The sequence below is a fragment of the Enoplosus armatus genome, chromosome 8 (assembly GCF_043641665.1).
Source record: "Enoplosus armatus isolate fEnoArm2 chromosome 8, fEnoArm2.hap1, whole genome shotgun sequence".
Taxonomy (NCBI): domain Eukaryota; kingdom Metazoa; phylum Chordata; class Actinopteri; order Centrarchiformes; family Enoplosidae; genus Enoplosus; species Enoplosus armatus.
The window spans coordinates 1,823,921-1,848,209 of NC_092187.1; the positions used below are offsets into that span (position 1 = coordinate 1,823,921).

Sequence of the window (24,289 nt, forward strand, 5' to 3'; positions counted from 1 at the left end):
CTTATGCCAACTGTATTTTTACATTTGGCCATTTCGAATAAAAAAACAAAAACAAGAAGAATTTCATGTTTGTCCCAGACTTTTAATCATTTTGAGGAGGAAAAGGAAGAAACTTTAGGCCATGGCATGACGGGAAAACAATTTTTCTGAAAGCCATTCATCTTTGAAGTGGCTTAGTAGCTCCTTAAGGCTAGGGTGAGGCATGCTTCTCTGCCGGATGCATTTCTAAGCTGATGTGTCTTTCTGACCCTTGTAGTTGACATACAGGAACGACACACTGCCAGGGGTGGATACAAACTCCAGAATTATTTCACAGTAACTTTGACCCAGTGCCTTAAACGCACTGACTCTGTGTGTGTATGGGTATAATGATCAACGTACGGGGACAATTCTTTGTGTGCTCTTGCTTACATATTGTTTTGCGCTTAACCGTCTGTGGGGTCATGTGGAAGTCATGGTAATATTTGAATTAAATGTTCTGGGAATAATTCATCTGTATACCAAGTTTGAGTTTTCCGCATCACTCCAACGCCTTTGTGCAGACAGTGCGTAAAGCAAGGCAGGCGACTCAAACTATTATTCCGACTAGTTGTGGATCTGACGCCTGGCTCCTTCACACTATCCCACCTCTAGCGTAGAATGACTCCCGGATTTAGTGTCTCACCTTGAGCTCTCCTTTGGCCACTCTGAAGGCCAGCTCAACAACGCTGCCTGCTGCCATGCGTGACGCCGTGGAGGTGTGCGACTCGTTCCAGGTGGTGTCATTATCAACCTGCCAATAGCAAACAGAAATATTTATAATATCTGCTGTGTGAAGCAGACTGACTATGTCTAAAGCGCCTCTGGGACAATCGCAGAAAACTGAAGACTCTCTGTCTTGGTTCATGGATGACCAAACGTACAGCTGCGACTTCAGAGGAAAAATGTCAGTTTTACTCTCCCATTTTGAAATGCAGCTTTTGTTCGCATTGCTGTCCATCTGGCTTGGACAATGAAATCCGAGGCATTTCTTTTATCCTTGGTCAAATGTTGTTCCCATTAGTCTGACTTTTCATGGTCCGACACGGACCGTCAAGCAAATGTTAGCACTGGGCCAAGTCAACTCTCTTTTCCTCTTTAATATCCTCGTCTTTCTCTTTTTCTCTCGCTTGACTTTGTTTGAAACATTACCGTCCCTCGTCAACGCAGTGATTGAGTTGACCTGAATGGTGAATTATAGTATGATCAAAAATAGAGCTGTGTGTGTGTGTGTGTGTTTTCACTTACCCCTACACCCCCACATGGCAACATCACAAACATCCTTTGAGAGAGAATTCCTGAGAAAGCAGAAACACAAGCAGAAACATTCATTTATTCAATTACATTTCCCTTTCTTATTCTGTTCAACATCATTCTTTTGTCCCAACATGGCTAATGGAAAGAGAGGCCATGTGCTGACCGGGCATAATCCATTCAATTAGGAGTATTAGTGGCGTGAGAAAACTGTTTGTGATGACACATCCAGTACGCTGTGTAACACCATCATGTTTGTAATTTCTTTTAAACTTAATTAACGTAGTTCGAGGACAGCAATATGAACACTTTGTTATTGACAAGACATAGACATAGATCATATTTAAAAAGTTTAGAAGGAGAAGTCTTTCATGTTCACTGTTAAAATCACTTGGAATTCTTTTGAAGTGACATAATTTGGCTCAGAATTAAGAATACATTTCTAGAATGTACAAATCTACCAATCTGAGATGTAGGCATACCAGCCAGTTTGCGGTTATCCAGTTTGAGTCTGTTGAGCGGGTTGGTGCCGTAGAGCAGCACGTGGCGCTCAGTATGGACTGACTGCAGCTCCTCCAGAGTGGCTTTGCGACCACGGATACTCTGTGTGAACACAACAGTTTAATTTGAAGTTCTCATCTCTAATACTTTGCTCCTGTAGAAAGAGACACATCCATTGTAGAAGCTCAACATTTCTATTTTCAGACAAATGAAGTCACATTTCTGTAGGTTGGATCAAATAATGTCATTCAAATAGCATGTTTTAATATTCTACTCAGTGTGACCACAGAGGAGGAACAAGAAGACAGCATCAGTGTCCAGACCGGCCTAATCAGTGTTTGTGTGTGTGTGTGTGTGTGCGCGCATACAAGTCTCGTGTCATACCTCACACTGTCCCCTCAGGCCTCTCTCCTGTAGTCGGGACCAGATGCTCTGTATCCTCCCAGCATGCTCTGGGTGACTGCTGTTGTCTCCACATGTACACTGGTGCTTCAGCATCTGAGAATCATACACCAGACCTGCACACACACACACACACACACACACGAAAACAGACTTGATCTCAACATTTTGCACATACAGTATACAGTATATTAACACTAGGAGCCCAAAGAGTACTGTTAACGCTGACCCTTGTATTTACCCCAGCTGCATCAGGAGACTGATTTTTTTTCTCATATATTTACAATTGAACATATTTGTGACATCTGGAGGAAGCTCCACTTCATTTTCTCAGAAAACTACTTTCCAAGACAATCAGAAACATGACACTTATATGTTGCATTGAGCTAGTTTTCACATTAGACATTTACAGTTGATTAGTAGACAGCAAATCTCAAACCGCCGGTGGTTGTACTCATAAGGGCTCAAACAATAATGGAGATACCACTAGTTAAAATGTGTTTTAGACTAACACCTACATATTTCTCTGAGTATTTAATTCCATATGATCCCAAGGGCAGTAGTGTCTTGATTGATCCATAATCTGAGTCAAAGAAGGCCTTGCCACCAGCTTCCAAATCAGTCATTCCTTTAAAACATTTTTGAAACTGCACTGTTTCAGACTTTAACTAAAGCACAGTGTCAGTTTAGTTTTTAAATTGCTGCTTTAATCACACTGCAAATTTCCCCTTTTGTTTATTTTTCATTTTGGATCCACGTGTTAAGATAGCCACGAGGTGCACGGCGCTAGATGCTGGGAATTATATGAAATACAATTTTTGTTTCCTTTATTATTATTATTGTAGTTCTTTTTGGGGCATTTATGCCTTTGTTAGACAATTACAGCATACAGCAGTAGAGACATGACTGGGAATTGGGGAAAGATGGGCAACGACATGGTCCCCTGCTGGAACCTGGGATGTTGTGGATATATTGTTGGCGTCCTAACCCCTCCGCCTATATTTGGAATATCATGAAGAAAATGATTAAACACACCTATTCTAATACTGTATAAGCATGTCTGACTCACCAGTGGTGAAGCGTGGTTTGCTGCTGCTATCCTGTGAGGCCAGGCTTAGGGGTTTCTCAGGCAGAGTGAGAGAGGTGGAGGCTGGGGAGGACTGTGTACGTGACAGGGGGCGATGGACACCCAACCCACTACCAACCACGCCACTGCCGCGTAACATGGGTACTGCCAGGGTCTCCATCTGTCGATGTAGCTGCTGCAGCTGCTTCTGCTGTTCCCATAGCAACGACTACAGAAAGATGATAAAGGTGAAACATAGTCAAATCATAGCTATAATTCAAAAGTGAAAATCACCAACATAAAAGATGACAAGGTTAAGTGTGAGAGTATAGAGCAGAAACTTTTCATTCTACACCGATATCAGCGACATATCATAACATTCACTTCCACATGTGGTAGGCAGCTATACATCCCTCCAACACTCACACTCAGGCTGATATTAAGTGCTGGAAGTCACAGAACGCCCTTCAACTTAATGTCAATAAAATCTGAGATTGTTTTATTTGGCCCCTCCAGCCTGGGTCTGTCAATATCAAGTAAACTGCTTTGAATCTGGAAGTCATTTTTCTCTCGGATCTCTTCCTTAAAAACCAGGCTCCTAAAACCATTTAATCCTGTTTCCCACAGCTAACCTTGAAAACATGACTGATGTTTCTAAAATACTCAATTGATCTGATTTTGTGCTGTTGTTAGACCTTCTTCTTGTTATTCCTTCTAACAAAGCCTGACTCCCGACTATGTGGTTTGTCTGATCAGCGACTGGCACATATTTCTGAAAGAGTAATAGCTCAGCTATAGTACATGCACCCTGTCATCACATGCTGAGATAACCACTTTGATGTAATGAGTAGTTGTCAAACCACAAAACCATGCAACAGCGACCAGAATCATGCAATTGCGAGTGTTAGGCCGCCATCTACAGGACTGTTGGATGAAGAACAGTTGTGTGGTTTTATTCCATCCTGTCAATGTGTGTGTGTGTGTGTGTGTGTATCTCACGTGTGAAAGTATACTATGTTTTCCAACCTGGTTGAGTATGAGTGCATGTTGCAGGTTAATTTGCTCTTCGTGGCTCTTGGATGCTGTTGGCCCCGCCTCCCTCAGTGACCCCGCTCTCACTCTGCTCTGATAGGCTGGCTCTGTGGGCGACGTCCCGCCACCATCCTCTGAGTCCATATCCTCAGAGGGGATCTGATGCAGTCTGGGCTTCTCGCTGGACTTAGACATCAGCTGCACATGCACATAAACACACATTTAAGTTGGCATAAATACACATGCAGACAAATATGTGTGTTTGCACTTATTCATTCACATGAAGACATGATGGCGAGAGACGGTGCACTCAAAAATGGAAACAAAGAAATGTTGGATTTACCAGGAGAGGGGGGTATGAGTGTAAATATGAGGTGCTGAGTTGGAAACATGTGCAGTGCCTTGTACAAGAGTGGAATTTTTGGAGGGCTCCAACATAAACCCATTTGAAATCACAAAAATCAACACAAGCTGAATAAGATATCTTCCGAAGTTCGCTGAGGAAGACAACAATTTACTTTTGTTGAAATATTTCAACTTTAATGTCCACATCCAAGATTGTAGCGTTGAGATTGTCGTGGTTCTCCTACTGAAGACGGAACGCCACAAGAATCTCTTCACATCATAAGGCTATTTCATGTTCAGCTTCAGTTACCTTCTGAAAGACTTATGTGAGCAAAAGCAGCCGACGTCGATTCATTTGCAACCTATGCCAATACCCTTCCAGAGTGTGTTATTTCAGTGCCTTGAAATCTTTCACCAGGAGGCTGAGGCCTGTTTTTTCAGGATGCAGCTTTCAGTCTGTCTTGGCATAAGGCAGCAAAAATGTCATTCCAGTACTGTACTGTACAGCCTAAGTAAATGTGAGTATAAATTCAAATGACCTAGAGGCAGTCTGTTATCACTGACTATATCACCACCACAAGAACGTTCAAAAATTCCAAACCCTGGATCACCTCCCATATTAAGCACAGACTGAGAGGAACAACAGAGTGCATTTCAAAGCTGGGACCGGACTTGAAACAATCAACAAACAATTTAAGGATGACATTATCAATGCCAAAGTCAAATATAAGGAGTTCGGAGCAGGAGTTTAGCAACATGAACACAAAACAAACCTTTCATAAAGTAAAAACCATAACTGAATCAAGACCACGCCACAATAACAGACCCCACCGCATCCACCGTCATACCAGCAACCTCAAGAAACCCCCGTCCTTCAGCCGCTGCCGACTGGTGACACTCACTCGCACGCATGAAAAACTGATTCTGAACACCAGCCTGCCAGTCAGCAAACCACAGCTGGACCCCCACCAGTTTACCTATAGGGCCAAACGAGGGACAGAGCAGGCTGTGGCATGTCTCCTCCATTCCCTCCTCAAACATCTGGAATCACCACGCAACTTTGCTTCAGTCTTTTTTGTCAATTCAGCTTTGTCTCAACACAACTCAAGATCACCCCTCCAGCCACCCTTCAAATTACTGCCACCGGGTCGTAGACCAGACAGGGACTTTCATTCTGCCATAGCAGCCCTGAACAGATCGCCTCGTCGACACTGTTGAATAGATCTGAACATATCTGGGATACAGGTAGGGGCATGAATGTATAAGTGACCAGGGTAATATTTCATGTGTTGTGTGTATATGTATAAGAGTATATGCTGGCTGTGAAAACAAAATCGATTTTAAGGATCATTTAGTCTGAATACAGACGAGTGTGTGCCTTTACTTCTCCATACCTTGCCCAGGTGGGTTTGCTGTTTGAGCCTCTCCAGTAGTTGGGTGTTGTGCTGTTGTTGGAGGAGATGTGTGTGAAGGGTCCGCGGGCTCTGGGGGAGGGGCTCCGAGCGTGTTCTGCTCAGGGGCTTGTGGGGCTGAGCGCCTCCAGGAGCCAGGTGGTCTAACTGGGGGGCAAACTGTAGCGGGACGGCGTCTAGGCCTGGAACTGGAGACAGGAGCATGAAAATAATTAGTTTTGTGTATGACACACACATACAATTTCCCACACACAAATAAACAACAGTTACTACTGCTGCCTTATTGATTGAACAATTTCTTTTTTAAATGTTATCATTTCTCTTAACTTACAATATTGCTTATTAAGCCCCTGAATTGAGAGTGATAGAAGAGCACAATGCTGAAGTGGTTTACTTGCCGATCAATCAAAGAAAAAAATAGTATTCTAAATGTCACCACTGGGTGGTGCTCTACCATTGTAGACCATTAAAATGAAAAGGCCTTTGTGAAATCACTGCTTCCTTTATTTAATGAATGTACATGTGTCCTTTTGTGGCTATTTGGTAACATCTTGGATGTGTGTTTTGCAGCCTTGTGCATTTTTTCCATAAGCATACAATCCTAGTCTGAGATGTAAATCAGTTTCAGTAAAATTAGTGATTCCTTATCAGTGCTGGAGCTTTTGGCCCTACACATATGCACATATACTGAGTGTTTATATGCACGTACATGTATATGTCTCAGTGTGTGTGTGTGTGTGTGTGTGTGTGTGTGTGTGTCTCACCAGAGAGCAGCGGAGTGTGTACCAGTCCAGAGGGCTCCAGGATGATGACAGGCAGGTGAGGGTTCAGCTGCCCAGCCTGATCCTCTCTGCTCAGGGGGAGGAAGACCGGTGAGCCCCCGGCTGTAACCACTGGCACCCGGCCGACCTTCAGAGAGGACAGCTCTCCTTCAACCTGCCCACAGACAGTTAAACAGCTTTATAGCCACATGGTGTTTTATCACAGCTGAATTTACAGGCCAACATAGAATAAGCTGAATACATTTCAGTATGTTGTCCAGGTGACATGATAAGAACAACTCTCAAGCCACAGAAATTTCAATATACAGTACTCATAAACATACCAGTGTCATAGTGAACCAGCTTTTTTGCTTCCTTTATTTGACGTACTTCCTGTTTAAAACAGGATATTGGGGAGGGTAGATTTCATTCATTCATTCATTTCATTGAGATTTAGAAGTTACGTTATGCGAGCTTTGTAAGTTATGTGAGCTCGCTATGTTAACTGACACACTGTACAGACACTGCATTTTAAGATGATTTTTAATGACTCCTTAATGAGTCTATAAAACGTTTTTGTCTTACAACATACGTATCTGTGAATAGAGTGAGATTCCTTTATAATACAAAGGATATATATATTTTCAATGTGTCTTGAATGAAGCCAGTCACTGCGTTAGTCTGGTGACAATATCATTAGGCTACAACGACAACATTGCTGTTTCAGGGAAAAGATTTGATTTAAGAATAAATGAGTTGTCATGATAGACATTCGTTGCAGTTCAGTGTTTACCCTGGCGTTGGCTGGTAGTCCCAGTGTGATGGTGGGCAGTGTAGAGGGACTCTGGATGGTGAAGTTGGCTAGAGTGCCATCTCTGAGCAGCAGCTTCTGGGCCTGGAAATGCCACAAACATAATCACTGTTCAAAAATATAGACATTTATTTTGAAATCTAAGCTAGTTTTTTTTTGGCCTCAGCTGTCTTGTCGCTGGGAAATCATGAGTCAGACGTCCACAGCAGGTGTGACAGAGGTTGACTTTATGTGATTAAATGAATTATGTATAAACAGCTGACAAACACTCAGTTCTCCCGTACTCTTGTGTCGTTGCTTTAAACATGTCATTATTCAGCGTCTCAGCACAGCTCATGTATATGGAAAAAAAACAACAACCGTGTGCTTACTTGTTTAAAATGCTCATGTTTTTCCATCTCCAAGACTGAATGGCAAATACGGAAGTATTTCTTTTTTTTATCTTTTTCTCTTTATCGATCCAACTTCATCAAGATGTCTTAACTGTATTTTCCCAAACCAGTTTTCTATCAAAAAGATAACTTCTCAAAACTTATAAACACATGGACTTGATTTGGTGCACAAACATGGTTCAGTTAATCTTGAGGCGAGACTTTTGTGTTTAGGTAGTTTTACTTTATTAATAATCTAAAATGTGTATGTGTGTGTGTGTGTGTTTTTTTGCTAACCTCATGTGAGAGGCCGCCTGCAGATGGCAGTAGCCCATTCTCATTGGGCAGACTGTCATTAGGAGAACTACAGCCAGAGACTGGAGTGCTGCTGCTGCTGGGGGACGAGTCTGGCGAGGGACAGGCAGCGCGTGAGTTTAGAATACAATTATGCATCTTGATCATATTTCACTTACATTACATTTCATCACATCAGTGGATCATGTGTTCGATTCTTTAGTAAGAAACAATGAAATCCTTTGTTTGACTCACTGAACTTATCACATATCAAACAACAATAATGCATTACCACTCTTAGTCATTGTGTGTGTGTGTGTGTGTGTGTGTGTGTGTGTGTGTGTGTGTGTGTGTGTAGTTACCCAGTGTGTCAGGCACTCTGTGTTTAACAGCAGGCGGGGCACTCTCTTTGCGAGTGAGCGGGCTCTTGCGGGTGTTCAGGTGTTTCTTCAGCTTGTGCTTCACCTTCAGATTGGGCTCAGACGCTAACACAGTAAAGCAACATGGGGGATGTTACTTGATGTGATTAAGTGCAAATTGTTTACTACATTCTGCTGCTGACTGCAATACCACAACAATGATTCGGCCGATTTCCAGTTAATGAAATCTTTTACATTTACTGTTCACAGCAGACATTTTGACTTGTCAAAGCACAGGTGTTACTAACAACATTAACGATTCTAATCCATTCAAGTGTCCCAGTAAGCCATGACAGTGTGTCAGTAAGCCAAGCACGCGCAATACAAGGACCCTGAAACTAAAGCAGCTACATGGAATTCAAAGTGGGACTGGGGATGTCGGATGGTTTACCTGCTCTGCGTAGCGGCGTCCCTTCTGAACACTCAGGTGAAGGATGTGACGGAGATGAGACCAGAGGCTGGGAGGACACACTGGGGTCTGGGCCCAGCTTTCTGGGAAAACGCAACGCACAAACACAAACAGACATACAACAACCACCATTAGGGTAAATAGTCACACCACATATGCCAGACGTTTATTTTAAAATTTTGATTTTACAGTTGAAAGAGTTTAAAGAATTGTCTGTGCTTTGATATTTTTCTTTGGTGCGCGGTTTGTGTGTATGTGTGTGTGTGTGTGTGTGTGTGTGTCTCACCTGTATGCTACAGGAGGTGCAGTCAGAGTGTTGGAGTTTGTTCTTTCCAGCGCCGCCTGTTTCTGCTTCTTAAGAATCACCTCCTGGAGTTTTTGTTTCACCAGGGAACTGGCCACTGCACCTGTCAATCAATAACACAATTACCCAATCAAATACATAGAAGGTCCAACTGCTTCATCATAAAAAAGGAGGAGCAAGGCCCAGCCAAAAGCAGTGTCTGCAACTAGCCCTTGTGCAGGATAGAATCAGTGATTAATACTAAAATATATAACAAAGACGACTAGAACAAAACTGTGGGGAGTTTCGGAAAATGCATGCATGGTTGAGAGTACGGATGCATTGGTGTGCGGTGCAGGGTAAGGTCACTGGTTTTGTTTGAGAGTATGTTTGCTGCTTGTCTGCGTGCGCGAATGTGTGCACACAGAGGTGACACGAGGTGTTCAAGTCAATATTGACCCAGTGACTTTGTATGCCCAGACCCGAAGCTATATTTAACTCCACTGTTATAGCTCCACTTGTCACGTTATATTTAGCTCTCATTTCAAAGCAAAGTGCTTTGAAAGCGGAGGAACATTGTTCAATAAAGATGAATGAGATCTCTTGCAGGGACTTTCCTCTCTGGCCACTGTCAGCACTCTGGGCCATAATTATTTCGAAAGATGTGGAAATAGCTTTATGTAAAGCTCAGTGAAAAGAAATACAACTTCAAATGTTAACTGAAACTTGTAATAACATGTTAGAGCGGTTGAAGTTTAATCTGTGTGTGTGTGTGTGTGTGTGTGTGTGAGAGAGAAAGTGTGAGTGTTTGAATGGACTCACTCTGTTGACTCTTGTCTTTGTGTTTTAGCTGCTGCAACTCCTGCTGTTTCTCGTGGTGCTCCTGCTCTCGCCTCCTCTGCTCCATGTTAAACTACAGTTATATTACGGCAACATACATAAAGCAAATAGACATGTAAGAAAATATATTGTGCAAATATTTTTAATTCAGTCCTTATTCAGACATTCATATTGTATTTAATCTTGCACAAAGAAGATGAGCCTATCTCTATGCTTTAAATCCGTACCCGGATGTGCTGGTGCAACTGTTGTTGGGAGAAGGAGGTGCGGGGCTGAGGGGAGAACGGGGTGAGGAGTAAAGGCGGGTGCAGTGGGGTGAGGAGCGCCGTGTCCGAACCAGGGCGCATCCCCCGCTCTCCCACCCTGAGGTCCATGGGAAACAAGGCTGAGCACGACACCAGCGCTGCCACTGAGGAATCTGGGAAAAGAGGGGGGGGGTAGAGGCGTCAATTTGCTTCATCCCCACAAAGACAGTTGATCTACACAATACTCTGTGGGAAACCCTACCTGAAAAACAATGGCCACATGTAAACAGAGGCAAAATTAACTAGTGTTTTGAGAAAACATGTAGAAAATACACCAGAATTATTGTTTACTTTGGAGTTGCAAAACTCATAGCAAACAGTTCACACCATTCTGAGAGAAGTGACTATAAACAAGCAGGCTAGACAAACATTACAGCTGCTGATCCCTTCAGAAACGTTCAATGTCAGACAGAGTGAATTGTCTGACATGATAGACTTCCAATAGAAGATACTGTGACACAGTAAACTTAACCAAGACAGTTTACTGTGTAAACTATCTTTCAGTCTATATTATAATAACCTTCAACTGTCGCTTTAGAGTCACTTGAGTTGAACAAACACTTGGCTTTAGTTTTTCTTTAGCAGGCAACAACTATTGTAACCTTGACAATGAATTGCATTTAGCATGTAAAATTATGATGAAACTATTACTACATGAAACTAGGCTACCAGGCACTGCTGGCTATTAGCCATGTAACAGTAGCTACTGTCTCACCTCCTTGCCCCTGACAGAAAATGTTTCTTTCATTATTTTATTCTCATAAAACATGCTCGTGTGGTTTCTGTCCGTATACTAGGATAAAGGACTCTGTACAACTGTATGAAAAGTACAATTTCAGCACCTCATCTTTTAACAAAGACTTAACAAAAAGCCCTATTTGGTTAGCAGGGTTATATCCCATGAGTCTTAGACATTGGTACAAGCCTCGAGCGAGCTATAGTTGTTAGTATTTAACATATTCAGTCTTAACTTGAAATTGTTAATTGCTGAAAGTTCACCAACCGGTAAAATAGAAGATACTAATTTGGCTTGGAATATGGATCATTTGAGGCCTTTCAGACAGACTGGGAGGAGATAATGTTCGTTGACTACAAGTTAACCATGCTAAATGAATATTATAAAAACAATTGATATAAAATCAATTTGACGTATCAGTCATAACATTTCCAGTGCTATGCTAAAAAGAGTGCAGAAATGAATCGTGTTAAAACAGCCTATATATCAGGGGTATTCAACTCAAATTCGAAGAGGTCCAGTTAGAGAAAATGTCCTCAAGCAAAGGTCCGGAACATCATAATGTCTAACTTGCGTTGTGATTTAGTGTGATATACATTGAAGTAGCCGAGCAGTTGTATCAACGTCTGCCTGTAATCAACAACTGACTGTCAAATCAAATAAAGAAACATTTTGACAAGATTTATTGTCACTTAACATTGAACTCTACAGATATATAATACTGTAGATGTGTATAATGTTCTTCTCTCATTAAGTAAAAGAAGGGCTGCATTTCAAAATAAAATAGAGGAAGTAAATAAAATAGCTTTTGAAAAATTGTGCATCTTAAAATAAAGTGCTTAATTTTAGAAAAACAAAATAAAGTGTAGCAGCAGCTTGAGTTTCCCTTTTTCTTTCTTAACTGTTTCACATCTTGACTAAACAGTCTCTCTCTCTGTATCGTTCACTCGTCTTATCATCTGTCGCAATGTTTATCGCCTGGAATGCACAGGTTTGATTGGCTGAGTAGCGTCACGTGGGCTGGCTTAACTCGTATGCAACTGGTCTGTGAGTTTCCTGAGCCGCTAAACCAGCGCCGCAAAGACTAGAAAAGCTGCGCTGATTAAAATAGAAGCGCTCCGTCAAAATTTTAAATCCCTTAATAATTTATTGATTTTAGGTCCGGGTCCGTATGGGACGGCGTCAGACCTTACAGTGTTGCACTAGGCTAAACTATTTCAGTTGCCAAATGCAGTTTATTAAGTAGTCTATCGTACAGGTGAAAGTGTGCGTGTTGAAGTTGAAAACATTTGGTTGGGCCAGTTATATATATATACATATATAAATATACCCCCCTGTCTCCCTTAGCCAATATCTACACACACATACAGTAACAAAATAATAAGTTCTGTCTCTCGCTCTCTCTGTCTGTCCGTGTGTCTTGTCACACACACACACACGAATTTCCATGCTCTTTGCATGCTGTTGGGGTTATTTGCATTGCATGGCTGAGTCAATGGGAAAGATTGCCTCATCCGGCGCTAAAAACAGGATCCAGGAAGGGAACAGCTTGGGAAAAGGCTGGGGGTGGTTTCTGTCTATGACACACACACACACACACACACACACTTTGCGCACATGCACACACTCACCCATACAGATGCACTTGCATATGCACAAAAAAATGCACACTGACTCACACACTAACACAAAAAGTCAGCTGTAAACACATACAGACATTCACATAATGCTGTAGCAAGCAACACACACTTTAACCTGCGGATGTGTACACATTTATTCATACACTTAAATACACACTTATTCACACACACAAACCTTCATAAACTAACACACACACACACATACTGAAAAGACATTTACACACACATTCAAATGCAGCACACTCATACACAGCTGTACACACAAGACAGGCTTGAGCAAACACCTATTGCACAAACCTGCCTGGACACTTAAACCAAAACTTTAAACACACACACACACACACACACACACAGAAAGCCTTGAAATAACTTGGTGTGACATCATCTCCGTGCTGCTGCGCCTGGTGCTCAGATGTCAGGCTGCAGTGTGTGAAGTAAATGTCACTCATAGAGAGGCTTGGCCTGATACCAACTGCAGCACTGGAAAAGGGTGAAAGGGAATAGAATAGAATAGAATAGAATAGTCGGATATGTTATTGGTGTTGTTTCTACAAGTGGATGTGAGTGCACGCACGCGCACACACACACACACACAGAGGGCTTTAGTTACTGTGGTCTCATTAGCATCATTGTTTGGGTTAATGTGACATAGCAGTGTGTGTGTGGGGGTTTGTGTGTGCAGTGTCACTACTCCTCCTCCATATTAGGCGGTACGAATGCAGAGGGACAGTCTGAATGCCGACCATGGCTGGAATAACAGAAATCCCTTGGCAGACACACACACACACACAGCTACGCACACATATTCTCAGTAATGACAGCAAGGAATAACAAGGCTATTATTCTGAGGAAAAGGAGAGGAGAACATGCTTATACAAGGAAACAAAGGCTGCTACAGTACACACACACTGTCGGGAACACCACTGTCTCTCTGTTTCCCTGCCTCCCATGGGTTATAAATAGCAAAACACACACTGGTCCAACATTTACCTACACAGAGCTTTTTGTTTCTACAGGGAAAACCACACACACACACACACACACACACACACACACACACACACACACACACACACACACACACACTTGTAGAGCAAGCCAGTGATGTCACCTCCAGTTTCCAGTTGTTGGAAAAGTTCAAATAAATGCTTGTAAATGAAAGTGCAGGAAAAAGAAAAAAGTAAAGGGATTAATAATGATACCAAAGACCGAAAGAGAGAACGACAGGGTGAATGCAAAATGCTGATTTGATACTTTGGAGGCAGTTTATAGTTTGCTGAGAGAAAAGGCAGATTAAAGCACTTTGAGAACCGCTAAGGCTCAGTTTAAAAAAATCCTCAGTATTGCAAAATGTTGCAAAAGTTGCTTGTGTTGATAAAGAAAAAACGTAGACTGAATCACTTGGCAATGGAGATCACTTAATAAACTACATTGTTGGCTTGATGTGATCAGAATTGCTAGATTCTCACTGGATAGCAATGTAAAGTGGCTTTTATTGACTCTTAACCTTCTGTCTTCTTGCTTTCTGTCAGTACGACCAGTGGCCACATTATTAGAGACATGTGTTATGTTACTCAGTATGTGAAGCATGCAAACAGGGGTGAGAGGGTCAGTTACTGTCTCACCACCATAAAAGACATACATATCCATATACATACATATCATGAATATTTCATTCTATTTTATTAATACATTTATGTCCTTATGTTTAAGGACATTTGAAGCCCTTATTTTATGATCGGTGTGCAGCACTCATCATCGTGGTCGAGCCTACGTGGTCTGCATGGCCCACAACAAATTGTGGTTAACTGCAGTGAAATTAGATTTTGCTTTATTGGTTAATTGTAGAGCTACTGCATTTTAAAATTTTAAAGGCAGGTTTAGATTAACACCAGTAAGTACATTACAGCTTTGCTGCGTCTGGAGTTTAGGCAGTACATGAAACTGGGTCGTCATTTGAGGAATAATCTCTTTGACCACTCAGCCACCCTGCTACCCAGTGAGTGGATACATGATGTCTTTTTGAATTGTAAAATAATAATAACACAGTTCTCATGTGGCCAAAATGACTAAAAGTCTAGAAACGTGTAATGGTTTAGTCTCTGCAATCACATTTAATCCCCCCACAGTCTTTCTCCCTTGGGTCTAACCAAGTAATATGAGGCTCTGATGATTTTAATTCTCTTAAAAAAATTGTAGTATGTCACAGTTTATTACATGTACTCTGAGAAGAATAACACATTTTGACACAGGGTTGTGATCAACACAGTTTTTCTGTGCAAACAGAGCTGCGTAGGCATGTGCAATACTAGAATAACACACAAAGCAAGCATACACAAAGAGTAAGGTCACATACATTTAAGCAAACAGGTCCATGTGAGAGCATGAGTTTAATATATGATATGATACGTTGATGATACGTTTCCCTTGAGAAAGCCTACAACTGTCAGTAAAGTCAACAATTAAAGACACAATGCAATGCTTAAACTTTAGCAGCACTGCAGTGAGAAGGATTTACGGCAATGTAGTTAGTGAGATCTTCCTGCTGCACTTCACTTTACTTCAAACTAAATGTATCACTACTGAGTAGTGTCAAACTTTTCTCAACAACTGAGACAAGCATTTCTTTTCATCAACTGAGTTTTGGTTGATGTGGGTCAGGGCGCTTCAGGAATTGTGGGAAATGCAGTCTTTGTTTTAAAAAAGCACTACCCCTTACAACTATCAGTGTCATCATTGGTATTAAAAGAGACTTTCTCAGTCCTGTTCATATTTGTTTATTTTAGTCTATGTTGTTCTTTAAACATGTCCTTAAAGTTATGTTTATGTCAAACCCATTTCCCATCAGTTTTCATTTCATTGTCAAATTGCTATCATCTGCTGACAGAGAAGCTGAGGTGCGTCATTTTGGACGAAACTCTGCGACTTGTTAGCCTGACATCTCTACATCTGCCAGAGCAAATCAAACATGAGGTCGCAGATTTGTCTGGTTCCCAGGCTAGGGACTTATTGTTAAAATGCAATTGTTGTTACCAGCAGTAGCCACAGGCGTTGCCAAATCACCCGGGGCTAAAGTCTTACAGATTAAAAATTAATTAAGCATCTGACACGATGTCAATACAAATGTCTGACAAAATGTTCTTTTAGTTTAAAAAATGATGGCACAGGATAAATTGTGTGCAGTACAATGAAAGGTTTACTCTGTGTATGTGTGTGTGTGTGTGGGAATGTCAGTGTGTCATTATGTAAATCACCAACGACGATAATAAAGCCAGCCTGGGTAGAGACCGTTGGGAATGTGCTGATGTATCTGAAAGATTAGGTAGATTAGGCTCATGTTCTCCGTACAGACAAAATGAACTACTTTGTGCGTGTGTGTGTGGTGTACATGTGTGTGTGTGTGTACATGTGTGTGACTGACAGAGAGTCTATTCCTCGGCCTGGCAATTGGGTAATCCCTTCCTACTAATTCCTCCCCTTTCTGTTCTTTTATTCTGAACTTGTGTTCTGCTTAGTCAGGACTGGTTCTACAGGTAAGACAAGGATATACAAAGGTCTCTCTCTCTTTCTCTCTCTCTCTCTCTCTCTCTCTCTCCCTCTCTTTCCTTATGTTTTCCTCTATCCTCCACTCCCTCCATACCCTCTCACGGAGTGGACAGATGTTGACAGGGTGAAAGATGACCAGAGAAAAAGCCACATAGCGCGAGAGGAGAGGGGCGGTAAAAAAAAAGAAGAAAAAAACTAAAAGATGACGAGAAAAGAAAAGGAAAAAATATGAACAGACCAGACTAAAAAGAAAGAGAAGGAAGTCAAAAGACAAGAAAGGCGAGTTGGTCAGCAATCTTTAACAACCTGCAGATACGTCGAGTCACTCTCTGCACACTGAAGGAGAGCTGACAGCCAGCATAGTGCCACTAGTGATAGACACTCTGTACAAAGTCAACAACCGACTGAGCAGACGCCACCACTTTGTGTGTCTTGTCACACATCCAAATATAGCTGCAGCGGCTTCCTCTGTTTTTACTGTACTGTGTGTGTGAATGTGTCTAAATCACGCTACACCTTTTAGAGACAACAGCTACTTTCGGTAGATAAAGATGTCATTACCCCAGGGTATCTGTTAAAAGGCTGTTAGCACAAAAACAAAGGCTACTGACAGGACAACCTGACGCTGCTGAGAAAGTCAAGCATTCCCCTGTTGACTCCATCTTTATCACTCTCCCCATCCCTTTCTCCTCAAGCTTCAAGTGGCATGCATCAGTGTCATTATAATGTCTATGTGTGTGTGTGTGTGTGTGTGTGTGTGTGTGTGCATGTGTGTTGTAAAGGTTCTGTGCCGGGTATATGCTGCAGCAACAACCTGACACTTTTTTCTTAAAAAATGCAGTGATTTGAAGTCAATTCAAAAATGATTGCACAGACCTGGAGCACAAATCACTGTGTGTGTGTGTGTGTGTGTGTGTGGGTGGGGGTGAGTAGTGTGTGTGGGGGGTATTCATGAGTATTCGTTCCAAAGAATTTCGGATCCAAGTTTACAGCATGTCTTTCCAACTCTTTGCCAAAGAAAACAGTTCCCATTTCATCTAGAACAAACAAACGCAGGGTCAAAGCCGCAGGTTCAAGTCTGGCTTTTCTTAAGCAAGTGGAGATGCCTGATCATTTGCAAAACAGAATTGACACACTGCAGCAGGAATTATCGGGCTGGATATGAAATGGTCAGCTCTTGGGAGTCACTTCTTGACATGCATAAAAAAAAACTGTTTTCGCAAAAAAGTTTTCGTTTTCTGATTAAATATTCATGTGGCAAAGCAGAGGACTGATGGCTTCAGAAAGTATTCAGACCCCTTCACTTTTATGTCATTTTAAATGGATAAAATTGCAACTGTTGCCCATCAATCTACACTCAATAACCCATAATGACAAAATGAAAACCCTGCAAATTTATTAAAAATCAAGAACTGAAATCTCTCATTAACATACGTATCAGGACCTTTAATTCATTACTTTGTAGAAGCCCCTTTGGCAGCAATTACAGCTTTAGGTAAGTCTCTACAAGCTTTGCACACCCGGATTTGGTGCTCCATCACATTGGATGGGAATGTTCTTTTGGGCTTAAGTCTGTCCTGAAGCCACTCCCAGTGTTGTCTTTGGGTCAATGTTGTGCTGAAAGGTGAGCCGTCTCCCCAGTCTCTCAATTTTGACCAGTCTCCCTGTCCCTGCTGCTGAGAAGCACCCCCACAGCATGATGTTGCCACCACTATGCTTCACTGCAGGGGCGGCATTAGCCAGGTGGTGAGCGGTGCCTGGTGTTCGATTGGAGTTCCAAAGAGTTCAATTTGGTCTCATCAGATCAGATAATCTTTTTCCTCATGCTCTCAGAGTCCTTTAAATGCCGTTTCCCATGGGCTGTCATACGCCTTTCAAGGAGTGTTGATGATCAATGTTCTGTTGATCGTCTAATCCATTAAATGGCCTAATTGTTCCAGCACTTACTCACTTTTTTACATTACTACACTACTGGCACAGCAGAAGTTGAGAGCCAATAGGCTTCTAATGGAAATGTACCAAACAAACTGGTTCCAAATTGTACAGACGTATATTGTCAAGATCTTACTATTACTCACTTCCTGAATTAGAAAAGCAAAACCTGAATTTTACGCTGAAAGTGCATTTTCAACCTTCCTGTAAACCGTTACTGCCTCCATTTATTAGCAGCAGATATACAGGGAGTTGTCTAAAAAACAGACGACAGCCAAATTTCTGCAGAGAGTTCAGGATAACAGACGCGGTCTCTCCAATTTCAGGTAATGCTGAAAACATGATTTGTCAATGTTGTTCATTCGATTTAATCTGCCAAAAAAAATTTTAAAATTGTGGTGTCCGTTCTAAAAACATTTGTCTAGGAATTAGATATGCCATGTGAACAATTTAGATGTTCAGCAGCTTTCCCATAGGAACAAACCTGTGGTACACTAAACAAACCCAAAATAGCAGCGAGCCCAAAACAGACACAGTTAGTGTGCAACAGCACGCAGGCCAAGGCCAGTGGCCTCCTGCAGCCAATCCCACAGTGGACGTTTTTACTCACATCAAAGGTACATGTCAAGTCATCGTCTCTTTGGAAATCACGACGAACAATGTGTTAGAGATGTAGGCATGGATTTGAATTATGTATGTGTGTGTGTGTGTGTGTGCGCGTGCGCATAAGAGACAGCAAGGACTGTGAGTGTGTGTGCTTTTGTTTGTGTGTAGGGGAGACTGTAACAGAGGAAGGTTGATGTATAATGCAGCATGGGTCCAGTTTCCTAAGTCCTCACTGAGTTTCCATAAACACATAGGACTGCTGTCTGTTAGATCAGCAGGCTCTCTCTCTCTCTCACACACACACACACACACACACACACACACACACACACACACACACATACACTCACACAGAACATCTCTTGTACGCCGTTGCTGCAGTTAAAACAAGTGTAGTAGCACGAGCGGCACAAGAAGAGTATCACAGAACGAGTGACACAGACAGAGGCGAAATAATTAACACAAGAAAGAAAATCTCTTTCACTCTGTGACTCTTTGTACCTCTCTCTTTCTCTCTCTCTCTCTCTCTCTCTCTCTCTCCAACTCCACGCTGGACTGATGAGGCTCGATCATCTGAGCCACACTCACGAACACACACCACAGCAAGCCTCAGTGCACAGTAAGATCCAAGGAGTTTGATACAACAGGTTTCACCCCCTATTCACAAGCTATGAATGTCCACAGAAACAACAAACTGCACACGTACGCGCAGACACATGGACTAAACGATAAATAAAGTCAAAGGCACATACCCGTGTTTGTCTTGTAAATATCCGGCTATGTGAAAACCCCAGCAGCACTTCTGCCTCAGCCAGCTCACAGCAGGATCTATAATTAGACAGAGAGCTCCACTCCCCTTCAGTCATTTTTTTTTTACTGTCGGCCACATCCTCTTTTCTTTAACTCCTTCTCTTTCTTCTCCTCTCCCTCTAGCTCTTTCTCTATTTGTTGACGCTGCCCGACACCAAACTGTTGATTTCATCATTTCATTCACACAGTAGAAGCACCTTGCCGGGGAGCTAATGGGGAGTTTTTCAGGGTGTCTGCGGACTCCAGACAGAAAGCTTTTTAAATAGTTTTTAACTCCTTTTAAATGCTGCCTGGAAAAAAAACTGAAGACGAATGAAAACGAGCCTTAATCTATAAAATGAGCAGAGTCAGGAAAAGGTTGGCGCGAAATTAATGAAGTGCTGACCTCTAATAACACTATAGGAGGCATTTGAAGACTTCACGTGCTTAAACTTAATCTACGCTTTTTAAGGACCCCGTTGCAAAGCAAGAACAGTTCTTACACTACAAATTTCTGTCACACTTTGGCCGGTGATCACCATCAGCCACTACAGGATCTTTGCAATCCATCCCATAAACAACAGGGGTGGTCACTATGGTAACGGGGGAGGTCAGGCCGGCAGGAAGTTGAGTCTATAAAAACACAACAATGAGAGAACCAGGGTGGCTTCCTGTTTAAGAGCTGAGTTTAGACTCCCATTTCCTCCCCTCTCCTCCCCCTGCTGTTGTTGTGACGCTGCTGCCACAGTGCCCTTGAGCCCGACGGCACTAAAGTGTCCCACTGGAATACATGCTCAGACAGTAAACCTAACGCAACCATGGCTTCTCCGACACCCCCCACCCCCACCAACTTCTCACACAAACTCTTCTAAAATCACTGTTCCCGTTCCTCTCAAGCTGATGGCTTTGACATCCATTAACAACTCAGATTAATGGCTAACAGTGGCCCTGAAGGCAACGCACTAATGTACTGAACACACAATCACTCACAAACACACCAATTACAGAAACATGGAAAACTACTAAGTAAACTATTGGCAATCCGGTTAAACTGTGTTTCATCTATTTCAATTGTTTGTGGGACTGAATGGGCTTGAATACATGTTGTATAACTTAAGCAAGTTAGATCCAAGAGTAAAGTATAACTTTGATAAACTCAGAGGAACTTCAGGCAAGAACATTGCCATGTAATGTTTTCTTTAATTAATTTAGTTCATTTCTATACAAGCAACCCTGGAAACCCCAGCAAATTACTGTGCCTGGTCAAGAAATGGTCTATCACTTAACCCCCTCCCCACAAAACTGAACCTGTACTTTACACTAGACCCAGGCTAACTGTTTCCCCCCTGCTTAGATTGTTTAGGCTAAGCGAAGATAAGCTAAGCTAAGCGTCTCCTGGCTGTAGCTTCGTATATAGCAGAAGAGAAGGAGAGAATGTTTTTCCCAAAATACTGAGCTATTCATTTAAACATGCCATTACATAATAATATGAAGACTTGCCAGTGTTTTATAGCAGGGTGCAGACACATTATATCTATCTATCTTTCTCCCAGGATTTTCTGTTGACGTTTGAGTTTCTGTAGGTGGTGCTGTTTGTTTTTATTTGTCTGTTCAACCATGTCTGCTAGAGTTTTATAGCAACAATTTTGAATAATTTCATTGATATAGATTGATTCACTCTTGTTTAAAACAATCAGTGTTTGGTGTAGGGCAAAATGAATTTATCAGTGTAAAAGTGATAATTACACAAATAAGAGTAAAAGGTGCAGGAGGTGAGGGTGTATTCACCAAAAAAAAAAAAAAAAAAAAAATGTACATAGTTGCTACATCAGCCTTGTGCAACACAGGATCTCTATGAATAGTCTGGTAGTGACAGTTAGGATCACATGCTCTTTACTCTGGGAGCTCTCTCTGTCTCATCAGACCCCAGTGACTTGTGTGTGTGTTGAAGCGAATGTCAAACAACGGAGTACCAAGTGCAGCTGAATGTCTTCGGGTCATTCTTAAATTTTGATTTAAATCACAACTTTGTAAATTGGATGCATAATTAAAAAAAACTGAAATTAATTTAACTGATTCATGAAAAAGGCAAGCTAAAGTGTCTAAATCTGGTTGAGGAGAAAAGAAAAAATGAATCATTGGTGTTCCCTCTCTCACTCCGCCTCTTTTCATTTCTCGTCTCTCTCTTTCTTTGCCAGTCTGGCTCCCTTTCTCTCCACCTCTTGCTCTAACCGACACTCACTCATTCCTTCGCCAACTTATCTTCAACCCTCGCTTGCTCTTTCCATCTCCTATCTCTATTTCTCCCTCCTTCATCCTGAGGAATCCACAGCTGTCACTCCCATTCAAAACCTCTCGTCTTCCCAAAGCAGCTGGCCAGACTGTGGTTAGTGCGTGCGTGCGTGTGTGTGTGTGTGTGTGTGTGTGTGTGTAGGCCTGCCTGCCTACAACTGTCGCCAAACAATTTCTATATTTATGGTGTTGCTCTGTTGGTGCATACTTGAGTGTTGAAGTGTAAATGGTAGTATGTGTGGCTGTCGACAAGTTTAAGAACTGCCCTCTGCTGTGTGTATGTGTCTGTGTGTGCGTTACAAGGATAGCAAGATAAAGATGACCCTCTTAAGTGAGACCATTTTGCTGGTGCTCACATCTACAGAGGGTTAAGTGAGGACACCAGAGGCACCTAAATCATCCACGAGTCTCTGGTGAACCTCTGGTTAGATCCCTTCATGTGACCCTCCTTTGAAGGAGGGATGACTTATCATGTACAGAAAGAAATCCACGCTCGGTTACTCTCGCACTCCTCAACTCATCTGTCATGTCTCCCCACTGTCTTTATACTTTGATTGCTGACTAGCTACACTGGCAGAATGCCATTTGACAGCCCATAGAGGATGTACCTGTTACTTAGCTTTGAGCTAAATGCTAACGTCAGCCTGCCGATGTTCAGCGGGTATAATGTTTACCCTGTTCTGCAATGCATTCTGGTCTACTAAGACTACAGCGAGTGCAGAAGCTGGTATCTTTTAATCATCTGCGATTCATTTTACCTGGTTCTGGAGAGACAATCTGACTCTTCTATTTGAGGAGGCAAGGAAACGTTAGGAACAAGAAAAATGCACCAATTAAAATAAAATAGATCAAAAAGTGCAAAGGAGGACAGTCTCAATAAATTCAACAAGGGCTTTAGTTGAGGGTCAAAGCAAACATCTGGACAAAATATATGTTTGACACACAAGTTGTCTCAAGCAACAATATTGCTTTCATAAAATTGCAGGTTTTCAAAGAGATTTATGAATGTAGTGCAAGCTCATAAAAAAGAGGAATCTACGTAAGCTATCACTTCCTGCTCTCCTTCAACTAAACAGGTGCTTTAGGATTCCACCAGGTCTGCAAGCCAATAACAGCCATTTACATAACTCACACACAGGTGTCTCACTCACACACACACACACACACACACACACACACACTCTACATATCTGCATGTGTCCTTGTCATCTTTTGCTTGACTCAGGTGTTGCAATTCGCCTGAAGCTGCAAACTACTCATTCATTACACACACACCCACACACATGAACGAATGGATGTGAATGCCTCTGTCTGTATGACAGAGAGGAGACACAAGGTGTGCTGTCAAGTTTGACAAATGACAGTGAATCCTCTTTTCTGCTGCACAAACAACAGAGGCAAAGCTAAGGGCCCCCACTCGGGACCTTATTGACATTCTCATCTCGGTTTCCTCTCTTTAACACGATCTGCTGTGTGCTGCCGAACACAACACACCAAAAGCTTTGGTCATCTTTCCAGAATACATCTGATTGCATTCCAGTTCACGAAAGACTCTCTTTTTTCTGCCCTAAACACTGGAACAATCCTGGCATAGGGTGACACATTTTGTTTGGAATAAACACAAGAAGAAGTGTGTAGCATGAGCACTATGGCTCGTCCCATTAAAACTCTCTGGCTTGTTTGTATTTCTTTCAACCAATCACAATCGTCTTGGGCGGCGGTAAGCCCAAGGATGCAGCGACGGTGCCCTTGAAAAAGGGAAACGCGCAGATAGTGGAAGGGGGGGAGAGTTCCGACTGAAATAGTCGGCCAAAGGCAGACTTATCCCAACAGCCTACATCCAGTCAGTCAGAGTGATCTACTGGATCTACACTTTGCATCATCTTGCTACCTGTGCATCATAAGACGGGTGAGTAGGGCGGTGTTTCTTTCTGTTGCTTCATCGCTTAGCTACTTAAAAAGAGGAAATTCAAAAGCTTGACTAAATCCCTTTCTTGGAGCAGTCATGCTTTGAATCAGCTGCTGATCTATGCATATATCTTCATTACTCACTGTGGGTAAATCATTTTTTTCCTGGTACAGTCCTCGACGGGGAGGTCAGAGGTCATGATCATGTTACAAACAGATGTCCTGAGGCTGGAAGGCATTCACTGCCTCGGCCGAGGACACTTCAGCAGTGACAACGAGGAGGCTGGACTCTCTGTTTGAAGTGCTCACCGAGTCAC

The 24,289-nt window shown here is 42.2% G+C and overlaps 1 protein-coding gene across 1 annotated transcript in view; it reads right to left on the bottom strand.

Moving 5' to 3' along the window:
- LOC139288783 (histone deacetylase 7-like) overlaps positions 1-24,289 on the bottom strand; it is a 48,760-nt gene that overhangs the window by 9,032 nt on the left and 15,439 nt on the right. Inside the window, 15 exon segments of the mRNA XM_070910190.1 lie at positions 665-772; positions 1,267-1,316; positions 1,755-1,875; positions 2,158-2,291; positions 3,245-3,470; positions 4,268-4,471; positions 6,013-6,218; positions 6,795-6,966; positions 7,585-7,686; positions 8,271-8,380; positions 8,630-8,752; positions 9,078-9,178; positions 9,382-9,502; positions 10,201-10,291; positions 10,446-10,636. Of these exon segments, the coding sequence (XP_070766291.1) occupies positions 665-772; positions 1,267-1,316; positions 1,755-1,875; positions 2,158-2,291; positions 3,245-3,470; positions 4,268-4,471; positions 6,013-6,218; positions 6,795-6,966; positions 7,585-7,686; positions 8,271-8,380; positions 8,630-8,752; positions 9,078-9,178; positions 9,382-9,502; positions 10,201-10,291; positions 10,446-10,636 (2,060 nt within the window).